General features: G+C 43.5%; 1 protein-coding gene across 1 annotated transcript; it reads left to right on the top strand.

Moving 5' to 3' along the window:
* Positions 1-2126: 2126 nt before the first annotated feature.
* Positions 2127-9388, top strand: LOC308402766 (uncharacterized protein; the record flags this gene model as incomplete). The annotated part of the gene is made up of 2 exons (XM_080891862.1): positions 2127-3824; positions 7337-9388. The coding sequence occupies exons 1-2, from the start codon at positions 3243-3245 to the stop codon at positions 9386-9388; spliced, it is 2634 nt and encodes an 877-aa protein (XP_080747988.1). The 5' UTR covers positions 2127-3242.
* Between the last annotated feature and the right edge of the window lie 3829 nt (positions 9389-13217).

Genomic DNA, 13217 nt, shown 5'->3' with positions numbered 1-13217 from the left:
ATGAAAACAGGTCCTGAGCTGCAGAAGAGACAGAGTTCACTGAACCTGAGTGTTGCTGATTGGTTTAACTGTATGTTTGTGCATCTTTGTATTGCAGCTTCTGTGAGTACATCTCCATATATTGCTAATGACCACACCAGTGTAATTACTAAGTAATTGAAGCTGACTTCACTCACTGACGTCAAAGAAAGCAAAAAAAATGGTTCTTCACTCGGTTTCCCGGTTTGTCTGCAGACAACAAGGATCCAGCCTAGATGTTTTATTTATTTCCTGCGGAAGCTGGAATTATGTCGGTGACACAGTGATGAGGAAGTCTGACTTCATACCTGCAGTAGCAATGCAGCAGATTTAGAAACAGGGCTGTCAAATGGGATTTTTTAAAAGCTTTTTAAACTATAGAACCACTAAAGAACAAAACAGGTTAAAAAAATCAGCTCCAGAAACAGAAAATGCTTCTTTATAGGTTTTACAGAAAAATAAAAACGCCGTGTGGATAAAACATTTCCCAATTACACAAGTGAAAATCATGCCTCAAAATGCAAAACATCAGTGATGTCACCCACTGGTTTATGGACTAATGTTCAGAGGAATTTTTGGTCTATTGAAACCAGACACTATATGCAAAGAGTGAATCTGAAACTCAAAAATCAAGGAAAATTCAAGTTTACATAAAAACTTGTAAATAAAAAGGTACCTGAGCTTTAAATCACATGCTTAGTTATCCTTGTGAGTTATCCCAGGCTTCTCTAATCCAAATATTGAAGTGTGCTAAGATACTGAAACACGTTGCACCTATCCCATTGAGGCGTTTCCAGCGTTTAGTCTATTAAATTGTAACTGGTGCTAATCATTTGTAACTGAATGTGGGCCAAAACAATTGCACCAAGACCTTTCAGAGGTGGTTTCAGCCTGGTTGAACTCTAGAGCAGCAGAGCAGAACATTATCAGACCAGAGTAAATGAAGTATAGGTGTAAAAATGTCCTAAGTGACCACTTTGAGTGCTCAGTTCATGTAGAAAAGTGCTATATAAATATAGTATAAATACAAATGCATATATTACCAATTCTAATTAACCATGGAGTTAGGCCATGAAGTCAAACTCAGCCCACTTACATTTGAATACATTTTTAAAAATCAGCAGATGTATCTCTTCTGAGAAACCATGTCCTGGTTTCTAGTGTCTGTATCCACTAGTGTTCCCAGACGAATCTGACAGTGACATATTCTCATGACAGAGAGACTGTTTCACAAGATTTGTTTCCTGAAAGGTGAAGTAACTTTGCTGATAAGCTGTAACACTCTGATTAGCCTAGCAGGCAGCACAACAGAACAACAGCCAGCTAAATATAATAATATTTAAGTAGGATTCCTTCATTTATCAGTCATAAAAGCAGGTATGACCCAGTCTTAACTACATGCAACATCCGGAGCAAACTAAGCTGCTATGACACACACAAAGCAAAAGATTTTGTAAAAACTCAGATGACAAAATAAAAGTTTTCCCATAACCCTCTAACAAAACAACCTCAGCATCAGTTCTGTTATGGCAGATGTTAATCATCTGGAGGATGCTGTGTTTGTATCAGCTTTTTGTTATGGCACTATAGACTGTATATAAAACACTAAGCTAGGCTGTAATCAGCATTTAAGCATCCTGGCTGCAGCCATTTTGGCTTTGGAACCACAAGTTATCATATTTGGGCAAGCTTGGTTACCAAACTGCCTTCATACATTTTATGATTACAACACAGAGACACAGGTATCACCAATCCAGTTAATCCAATACTAGAATTTCACTCTCAAACATAAATTTATTTATCCAGATTTATCCAATAAACACGCTACACATGAACTACTTTTAGAGCCTGCTTCAAGTGGACATTAGAGGAACTGCATATTTTTCACAGTTTGAATGCTGCCTGTCTTTTTGTGACTAAAATGCATGGATGCAGTTCTAGACCGGGCTTCAGAGCATGAGTTACTATCGATTTTAGATGGAATAGTTGCAGAAGAGCATGCACAGACTGCTCTTATATATACTTCTATGTCTTCTAAAGAAATACATGAAGCATAAACTGTATGTATGCACATATACAGCATGTATATGTAGCAGGTTGAAAAAGCTACATGTTTATTTTTGTAAGAAAACCAATTACCCCCTTATTTTTTTGTTTATTATTGTGACTTATTTTGACATTGTTATGTGTTGCCAGACCATGGTTATATTTCATTATGCCAGTAGATGGTGCTCTTGCACTGCTGTGGAACTACCAGAGAGACTAGCTATAGGCTCTGCGCATGCGCAGCTCAGAAATAAATGAGCTCCGGCCTGAGCAAGACGCTAACTTCGGTGTCCTCTCTATTAATCCACAGGTACTGACAAACAAACTTTTATGTTACCGAACTGGTTCTAAATGTCATGTAAGTTGAGTAACAACTGTTCGGCTATATTTTGAGATGAGAGTGATGATGTTGTTTTGTGGTATTTCGTTGTAATGAGTATTAGTGTATCATCGGCATAATGCTATAATGCTACGTAGCACTATAAGTATATGCTATGACAGTGGCAACCTGCGACTTCCGAAAATGTGTTGTAGTGGTTGTTTTAGTGTTAGCCAAGCAGTACTGAGTACATGTATTAAGGGGAAAGCTTTTTGTTGGTGAAACAACGTTTGCAGTCGTCTGCCGCCATGTTGTGTTGCGTTCAAGGGACGCCATGTTCAAAAGTAATAGCGTATATGGCGCGAATGTGGGGAAAGGTTGTGTGAATGTGGTATGTTGTTATGCTTTAACCGTGAGTGTTTTGTTTAAGTTGTGAGTATGTAAAGTCATTTTGAATTAGTTTGTATTTATTTTGCTTTTGAGAGAATGCTTTTTGTAACTTCATTTTTGTTTATGAACTCTGTTATTTTATGGGAAGAATGCATGGTCTAGTGTGATTTGTATTGTGTATATGTAGAGAAATAAATGAGCTCCGGCCTGAGCAAGACGCTAACTTCGGTGTCCTCTCTATTAATCCACAGTTTGCTCATATTTGGCTACGCAGTGCTCTCTAGCCTGTGTGCCGCTTGCTGCCGGTCCAGATTCCCCTAGGTCTGGTGCCGGTAACAACTGGGGGCTCGTCCGGGATCGTCTAGTGGTGACGTGTGTGCCAAACGACCAGAACTGGTGTCCAAAGTCTCAGGGAAGGCTGCATTGAGTGTGTCATCCAGGGAGCCCAGGTCACAGTCAAAACGTCAAGATGGCCACTGTTACCCCACGGCGGTTGTTGATAGTAAAGATCCAGAAAAGACTTTGTGATTTGAGTGTGAGCCAGCTGCGCACTGTGGTTTCTTCAGTGGAGGATGGCAGTATGACTCGCAATCTTGATGGCTTAGATGAACCAGAACTGTATGACCTGATCGTTGAGTACATCAGAGGTGAAAAGTTGAGAGCATTGGAGGATGAAGGTATGGCCCAGCTCTTGCTCCTCGACGACATCGTGAGTGACCTGCTGTCAACGGACGTCGGAGGGGCTGGAGATCATCTGGCCGTGCCGCTTGAGATGGAAGACATTCCTAACCAGCAGCAGGAGTGCCCTACTTCACCCCACACTGACCCCACACATCCTGACAGACACCTGGCTATGCCAGCTGACCACATCCCCACTCTACCATCACACCCTAACAAAGACTCTCACACACAGCCCATTCTACCGCAGGACAGAGACATCTCTACCTTTCCCTCATCCGTGCTAAGAGACACTGATACGCCCACCAAGAACTTCAACATCCCAGCTTCAGTGTCACCGGCGCCTAGTGTCGCTGGGGTTTCCCCTGGCAGGGTGAGTCGTCCGTCCAGAGGATATGACCAAGTTTTGAGTCTCAGTGATGTGGCAGCTTTGTTTCCACGCAGAGAATTCAAGTTGCATGGTGGACAAATTTCAGATCTTGGCTCGGATATGTCCTACAGTAGTCTGTGCAAACAAATTGATGAGGGGTTACAAGAAGGGTTTACTGAGTGTGAAATAATCAGAACCGTGCTAAAGATAATGAAGCCTGGTACTCTCAAGGAAATGTTAACCAACAAAGATGATTTGACAGTTGATGGTTTGAAGAAACTTCTCCGCTCTCATATTCGAGACAAGAATAGTGCTGAACTCTTTCAAGAGCTAAGTAATGCTAAGCAGCAAGACAAAGAGAGTGCACAGCAGTTTTTGTACAGAATTATAGGGTTAAAACAGCGTGTACTATTTGAGTCACGACAGCCTGGTGCAGACTTTAGCTATGACAAAAAGCTTGTGCAGGGCACATTTCTTCATACACTTTATCAAGGGTTCAATGAAAAAAACAACTATGTGAGACAAGACCTCAAACCTTTTCTTAATGACTTGCAGGTTAGTGACGACTTTTTGCTTGAACAGATTACAAAGTCCACCAGTGAGGAAGCTGAGAGACTGAGGCGACTGGGTACAGCATCTAAAATTAGACCTGTGACTATAAGTGCCGCTCAGCTTGCTAACACTGACTTGACTGAGCAAGCGAAGGTTGACACTGAGCTACAGGCTAACCGTGCAGCTATTAGAGAACTGACTGCCCAAGTGTCTTCATTGACCAGACAGCTAACTAAAGTGGTGAGCCAGACTGATAGTGTGACATCTGGAGACTCCTGCTCGCCCCTGAACCACCCTCCAACACCTCCAGCTGAGAACCGGGGCAGATGTGGTGATTGTGTACAGCAAGGCAAAGTGAGCTGCCCCCACTGTTTTGCGTGTGGCCAGCCAGGACACCGGGCTATTGGCTGCCTGCGGCGTAAGGTGTCGGGAAACGGGGTGAGGTCACTGGAGAGGGGCTGCCAGTGACCGAACAAGCCGAGGAGTCCCCAGCACACACCAGTTTTACTAAGACTTCAAGTGTGGTGAGATCAAATGCACCCAGTCCTGCACCACCAGTGAAACCCACTGCACAGCTTATTGGGAACAGATGTATGGTCTCATGTGCCATCAATGGAGTACCACTTAAGATGCTGCTTGATTCAGGGGCCCAAGTGACCATGGTGTCAAGAGCATGGATAGAGAAAAACATCCCCCACATTAAGATCAAGCCACTTGAGTCCCTCCTTTCAGACCAGCCTCTGGAAATAGCGGCAGCTAATGGTACAGACGTTCCATTTGATGGTTGGGCAGACACGGAACTTCAAATTCAGAGTGTGAACTATGGGCATGTCGCCATACAAGTGCCAGTGCTTATCAGTCAGCACAACCTTAACTGTCCTATTTTAGGCAGCAACGTAATAGCTGAAATCCTAAAAACCAATAAAGAACAGAGAGGTGGGGCTGACCTGTCTGCGCTCCTCAAAGAAGCATTAAGTGTCAGCAGCAGTGCAGTAGATGCTCTAGTTTCAGCACTTCAGATGCCCACCCCTGATGAAATAGATCCTGAGTGTAGTGTGAGAACAGGAAAAAAAGGTGTAATGATTCCTGCAGGACAGATTTGTGAAGTAAAGTGTAGAGTCAGAGAATGGCCAAGAGGTGGCCCACGACTCTTCCAACCAAATCTAGAGAACAGCTGCCCCGAGGGTTTGGAGTTGTTCCCAGCTTTGGTAGATGTCCCCAGTGGGTTGACAAAAATTGTTAAGATTCCCATTCAGAATCCTACCAAACATGACATTTTTCTCTCCAAAAGAACAGTCTTAGGTACATTGGAAGAGGTGACTGAAGTAAAACCTGTCAAGTATCTCTCCGCTGACGCAGGGTCATCAGCCCATACAAATGTAAAAGTGTGTTCAGTTCAGCTAGGTAACGAAAAGCACCAGACAGAAGTCAATGAAGGTCAGAGATGGCATCCACCTGTTGATTTGTCCTACCTGACAGAGGATGAACAAAAGGTAGTTAGAGATATGTTGTATGAACAGTCAGATGTTTTTGCCCAAAGTGACTCTGACATTGGTTGCATCCCAAGCTTGCAGTTGAAAATTAATCTGAAAGACGATACGCCTGTCCAGACATCCTACAATTCGGTCCCCAAACCTTTGTATAAAGAGGTAAAAGAATATGTTCAGAATTTGCTGGACAACGGCTGGATCAGAAAGTCCACATCACCCTACTCATCTCCGGTGGTGTGTGTCCGAAAGAAAGACAAAAGCTTACGCTTGTGTATTGACTTTCGGGGCCTTAACCGTAAAACCATTGCTGACCGCCACCCACTACCACGCATCCAAGACCTGCTGGATAATTTGGGGGGCTATTCATGGTTTTCAATACTCGACCAGGGTAGTGCGTACCACCAGGGCTTTGTTGATGAAAGCTCAAGACACCTGACAGCATTCAGCACGCCGTGGGGGTTGTACGAGTGGATCCGCCTCCCATTTGGCCTTACCAACGCCCCAGCAGCATTTCAGAGATGCATGGAGGGGGTCCTTGATGGTCTGAGGGATGAGTGCTGCTCACCATATTTAGATGATGTGCTTTGCTTTTCCAAGACTTTTCATGACCATGTTGATGATCTGAGGCATGTGCTTTGCCGCCTGCGAGAGCATGGTGTGAAGCTACGTCCCAAAAAATGTGAACTGTTTAAGCGTCAGGTCAGGTATGTTGGGCGCTTGGTGACCAGTGAAGGTGTCCAGATAGACCCAAAAGATCTCGAAGCAGTGGAACATTTGAGAGACCGAGAGCCAAAGAACGTGGGAGAGGTCAGAGCACTCCTAGGGTTTCTAGGTTATTACAGGACATTCATTCAGGACTTTTCTAGAATAGCGAGACCACTGTTTAAGCTTATTGAGAGTCCCAGTGATCCTAGCCTGCAATGTAGCTCAACTAGAGCCAAAATCAAGTTAAAGCGCACAAATGGTGGTCAGCTTCCTTCCAAAACACCAGTGCAATGGACCGCAGAACATCGTACTGTGGTGTCACGTCTGGTGGATATGTTAACCAGTCCACCTGTCCTGGCTTACCCAGATTTCAGTTTGCCCTTTGTGCTACACACAGATGCATCAAATGAAGGCCTGGGGGCTGTGCTTTATCAGCAACAGGGGGAAAAGCTCTGTGTCATTGCTTATGGTTCCAGGACACTCACGCCTGCTGAGAAAAATTACCATCTCCATTCTGGCAAGCTTGAATTCCTTGCCCTGAAGTGGGCAATTTGTGATAAATTTAGGGATTACCTCTACTATGCACCCACTTTCACAGTGTACACAGATAATAATCCCCTCACATACATCTTGAGCACAGCAAAGTTAAACGCTGTGGGACATCGGTGGGTGGGCGAATTAGCTGACTTCCATTTCACTGTAAAGTATAGACCAGGCAAGTCCAACACAGACGCTGACACGCTCTCCCGCTATCCATTGCCACTCCAGGAACACCTCATGGAGTATACTGAGACACTGTCCCCAGAAGTGGTTTCTGCAATCTGGCAAGGAGACAAAGCCATGAGAGACGGTGATGTACCATGGGTGGCTGCACTGCACTGTGTTGATGACACACCCCCTGAAGGTGCCCCTGTCATCACCCCAGAAAACATCAGGGCTGCGCAGAGGGAGGACCCCCCTATCTGTGAGGTGATAAATTTGAAAAGGAGTAGATGGAGTCCTAATAGTAAAGATAAGAGACAGCTAGGACAAGAGACACGTAGGCTAGTACATGAATGGAACAGACTTGTACTTGAGGAAGGAATACTGTACAGACAGACTGGACAAAGAAAACAGCTGATTCTACCCAGTAAGCTGAAGCAAACTGTACTGAAACACCTGCATGATGATATGGGACATGTTGGTGCTGACAAAGTCATTCAGTTAGCAAGGGAGAGGTTTTACTGGCCTTTTATGCAGCGTGACATTGAGGACTATGTCATTCGCCAGTGCCCTTGTATCAAACAGAAACGGCCAAATGTCCCAGAGAGAGCACCAATGGGCTCGATAACAACCAGTGCCCCCTTTGAACTCATTTCGGTTGACTATTTACATCTAGAACCAAGTAAAGGTGGCTTTGAGTACATTTTAGTCTTGGTAGATCACTTTACCCGTTTTGCCCAAGCTTACCCGACTAAGAATAAATCTGGCAAAACAGCAGCTGAGAAAATCTTTCTTGACTTTATCCCGCGTTTCGGGTACCCTGAAAAGCTGCATCATGACCAAGGCCGGGAGTTTGAGAACAACCTTTTCCAAAGACTCAAACAGCTGGCAGGAATAGGCCACTCTCGAACAACCCCCTACCACCCACAGGGAAATCCTGTTGAGCGTCTAAATAGAACACTTCTACAAATGCTACGGACTCTTCATGAGGAGAAAAAGGCAGAATGGAAGGATCATTTGCCCCATATAGTCCATGCATATAACTGCACAAGACATGAGGCAACGGGCTATTCACCTTTCTTCCTCCTTTATGGAAGAGCCCCACGCTTGCCTGTTGATCTGCTTTTTGATTTAAAACCTGAAAAAGAGTCACAGTCCAGACAGGAGTATGCACAAAAGTGGGCTGCACGCATGCAGGAAGCCTATAAAATTGCTTCAGAAAACAGTGCAAAGTCCTCTGCAAAGGGGAAAAAGCATTATGATCAGCACATCAAAGGCATCGCACTGCAACCAGGAGATCGAGTGCTTGTCAGAAATCTCTCCGAGCGAGGTGGTCCAGGCAAACTACGTGCCTACTGGGAAAAGAAAATTCACAGAGTTGTTGAGAAGATTGGAGATGGACCTGTATATAGGGTACAATCAGAAACAGGAGACAAAACCTTTCGTGTCCTGCATCGAAACCTCCTGCTGCTTGTGACTGATTTGCCGGTAGAGCAAGATCAGCAGGGACGTCAGAAAAGACAAAGACAAAGACTGGGAGAGACAAACCCCAGTGAAACAGTGGAACATGAGTCTGATCATTCGGATGAAGAGGAAGGGTACACATACAGCCTGAGAACTATACCTGTGTATCAGTGGAGGAGAGTTAACCCCAAAAGGCCTCAGCCGAGACCACACAGTGAACTGAGAGCTGTAGCTCCTGAGTTTCAGCCAATAAGACACGAAATGGAATCAGTGGAAGTGCAGCAGGGAAGTGCAGTCCCACCAGCTGTATCTACAGAACCAGCAGATTTCCCAATGCCTGTTGTTTCATCACCAACTGTGGAAACCCAGGAAGAACCTGCAACTGAGGATCTTATGGAGGACACAGGGTCGGAGAGCTGTGTGGATAACAGGGACCCTGCCCCAGAGACACCAGAATGGGATGTGCCACCAATACGGAGGTCGACCAGAGCTGTGAAACCGAGAGAGGTTTTTACATATAGCCAAATGGGACAGCCTTCATATCAGCTCTGGAGACCTGGAGCAAACATGATGCTTGCATATGTTCCCTGCCACATGCCACTTTACCCAGCTGTTCCTGACTGTTATTACCCCACACCAGTATGGACATGTTAGACTGGTGACCAAAAGACCGTTTGACATTACTCCTGGAACTGTAATAGTTTTGACTATTAGACTTTAAAGACTTTGGGCAAACGCCATGAAGTGTGTTAGTTTGGTTCCAGATGTCCGGAGCCATCTCTTAAAGCAGGGGAGAGTGTAGCAGGTTGAAAAAGCTACATGTTTATTTTTGTAAGAAAACCAATTACCCCCTTATTTTTTTGTTTATTATTGTGACTTATTTTGACATTGTTATGTGTTGCCAGACCATGGTTATATTTCATTATGCCAGTAGATGGTGCTCTTGCACTGCTGTGGAACTACCAGAGAGACTAGCTATAGGCTCTGCGCATGCGCAGCTCAGAAATAAATGAGCTCCGGCCTGAGCAAGACGCTAACTTCGGTGTCCTCTCTATTAATCCACAGGTACTGACAAACAAACTTTTATGTTACCGAACTGGTTCTAAATGTCATGTAAGTTGAGTAACAACTGTTCGGCTATATTTTGAGATGAGAGTGATGATGTTGTTTTGTGGTATTTCGTTGTAATGAGTATTAGTGTATCATCGGCATAATGCTATAATGCTACGTAGCACTATAAGTATATGCTATGACAGTGGCAACCTGCGACTTCCGAAAATGTGTTGTAGTGGTTGTTTTAGTGTTAGCCAAGCAGTACTGAGTACATGTATTAAGGGGAAAGCTTTTTGTTGGTGAAACAACGTTTGCAGTCGTCTGCCGCCATGTTGTGTTGCGTTCAAGGGACGCCATGTTCAAAAGTAATAGCGTATATGGCGCGAATGTGGGGAAAGGTTGTGTGAATGTGGTATGCTTTAACCGTGAGTGTTTTGTTTAAGTTGTGAGTATGTAAAGTCATTTTGAATTAGTTTGTATTTATTTTGCTTTTGAGAGAATGCTTTTTGTAACTTCATTTTTGTTTATGAACTCTGTTATTTTATGGGAAGAATGCATGGTCTAGTGTGATTTGTATTGTGTATATGTAGAGAAATAAATGAGCTCCGGCCTGAGCAAGACGCTAACTTCGGTGTCCTCTCTATTAATCCACAGTTTGCTCATATTTGGCTACGCAGTGCTCTCTAGCCTGTGTGCCGCTTGCTGCCGGTCCAGATTCCCCTAGGTCTGGTGCCGGTAACATATACATCTCTTTGGATGAACACAGTGTATAGATACGTCTAAAAGAAGATACAGTCAGCTCACAGAGGCAGATACTAAATACTGTTTTCTTTCTTCTCCCACTGTAATGAAGTGTGTGCGCTCGTTTGTGTGTGCCTGTGTGCGTTTGATTCAGATGTGACTGTGCCACCTAAATCATGTAGGCGCTGCAGCAGAGTGTTAGATATCGACACCATGGCAACAACACAAAGCTGTGTGGTTACATAAGGACGATCAGAGTTTCAGAGTGAAAGGACAAACTGATCAAAAACAGCCGTAGACTCACCTGGGGAACTGAAGCACTCAGCGGATCTAAACTGATGCGATGGCTACAGGTCTGATTGCACACTCAGTTTAGATCCTGTCAGTCAGAGTATCAGGAAGGCAAAATGACAGTGCACTAAGGGAGCCTTACTGACATCCATCTCTAACTGTCATGGTGCCCTGTGTTAGGCAGGCAGGATAGGACCCCAAAATACATTTTTGGATACCTTATTTTACAGCTTGTTATTAACAGTCCACTTTTATACTTTCACAAAACTGTGACCAGAGGTTCCAGATTGAAGCATATAAATGTGTATAAATAATAAGGATGTTACTGGTGACTAATTTACTGGTTATCTAAACAGGATATGAGTGGAATCTAAAAGTAATAAAACACAATTTAACTCATTCACTACCAGCCATTGGCAGTGAATGAGTTAAACCCATTGACTCATTCACTGCAATTGACGGCTATAGACGTCAATGGCAGTGAATGAGTTAAGAGCCATTTGATTCCTTTAATCTCATTATTTGATCATCAAGTCAAACTGTAAACGCTGCTGAAATAATCATGACTTTGCAGTAGCATTGCACAATTACTGTCTACACACAAGATTATTGTTAACTTGCTTGTTACCACTTGGCTGTGCAGACTCAATACTATGTACATATTGTATTGAAAAACTGGTTCACAGAGCTGTTATCTGTCTTAGTTCCACCTTGATAGTTTTTGAGTTGTGCAGCCGTCTATCAGGGCTACAGCCACAGGCAATGCTGGGCGATGTCCTAACATCTTAATGGATTAATAATAACGGACCATAGTCGACTGGTGTTGTACCAGCTGGTGTTAATAAAACATGAATGTTTGTGTGGTGTCGACTAGTAAGGCCCCACTGTCTAATCAGCAAATCAGCAAGTCAAGCACAACCCTGCAAAAAGTAGCCCCTGCCAACGGTGCAAACCCCAATGACAAGCCACTGTAATCCTGAATGTACTTTGTTTGCTCTGCCTGTGCTGATAATTTATTGATAATCTAAAGAGATCACTTCCAGTTTTACATTAAAAGCTTTGAGTCTTTACTATTAAACAACAGAAAACTCTGTATTCGTCAGCAAAACTAGAATAACCAGGTCATTAATAATCCTTTGATGTAATTACACCAAATCTGTTTTGCCTCACGCGTCTCATACTACATCGTGAGGACCTCGAAACCTACTGACTTTGTGTAGGAGCTGAAGTGGGCAGTTTCTTTATGTGGAGATGTTTCTCATTTACCATTGTCAGAATAAACAGGGATCAATTCCATGGAGACCGCAGCGTGTCACGGCATCTTCTCTTCATAACCGACACAATAGAGAGGTTTCTGGTTACACTTATCGATTTTAATCATCATGACATCACTCATTAATTCGTGGACTCCACGTGGTGAACCCAGTGAGCACCATGGCCGATTTTAATGGTGCAGCTTAACTCTCATAGCATGGAATATCTCCAGCTAAATATAAACCACTTTTATCCCCAGCAGTTTAATTTTTCATTCCATAATTTATATAATCACATAAACAACACTATGGTGGGAGGGACTGAGATGTAAGGAGAGAACTGAGGATGTAAGAAATGGAAAGGAGGACCATCCTCATGAAACAGATGATGAAAGACAACACACTCTTACTGGTCAGTGAGCGGCATGTCTGTCATGTGTCACAGCAACCAATTATCACAACCGTGATCTCAGCATTAGACTCATTTTGAAAGGTGTTTTTTTTTTATACTGAACCTCCACTTACACTTTATATAAAATTCTCAGATAAAATGCTTTCAGTGACATGCACCTAGGTAACTACCTTGCATGCTGTCACATTTCTTCAAAAGACCAGAACATTAAGAAGGTATTGCCTGGAAATACCTTTTGCCTTTTACAACCGTTAAATTCAGCCCAACAGTGACTGATGGTGCTGTGACACTTGGCTGGTTTTTGTTTTCTGGTCCAGGTGTCCCTCAATCACCCAAATTCCTCTCTATGTTTAGAACGGGACTGTTTGCCGGCCTCTCCTACCCAGATTAAAAGTGCCCCCTCAGTGTAACGAGCTGTACTCATAACTAGTGATGGGACTTAATCACTGCTGAAAATTTAATTAAATGTTAGGAAACAGCTAAAATATGTGACCCAGCATGACTCATTGTGTTGTACGGTTTCTGGGCTGTGACCCAAGAAAAAAACACCACAAGCCCTGCTTTTCACTGCAGATATGCACACACTCCCTCTTCAGTTGATTAGTTATTTATTAAACGACACCAAGTGTCAAGAAAATAAAAAATCCAAGCTGCAATTAATATTTGTATAACAATGCCTCAAATGACAGTGTGTTAACAACAAGATGACACAAAAGGAGACTCTGAGAGCGGT

This window comes from Rhamphochromis sp. 'chilingali' (assembly GCF_963969265.1).
Source record: "Rhamphochromis sp. 'chilingali' genome assembly, chromosome: 9".
Taxonomy (NCBI): Eukaryota; Metazoa; Chordata; class Actinopteri; order Cichliformes; family Cichlidae; genus Rhamphochromis; species Rhamphochromis sp. 'chilingali'.
The sequence above is the reverse complement of the archived record's forward strand: the minus strand, read 5'-3'. Positions and strand labels throughout refer to the sequence as shown.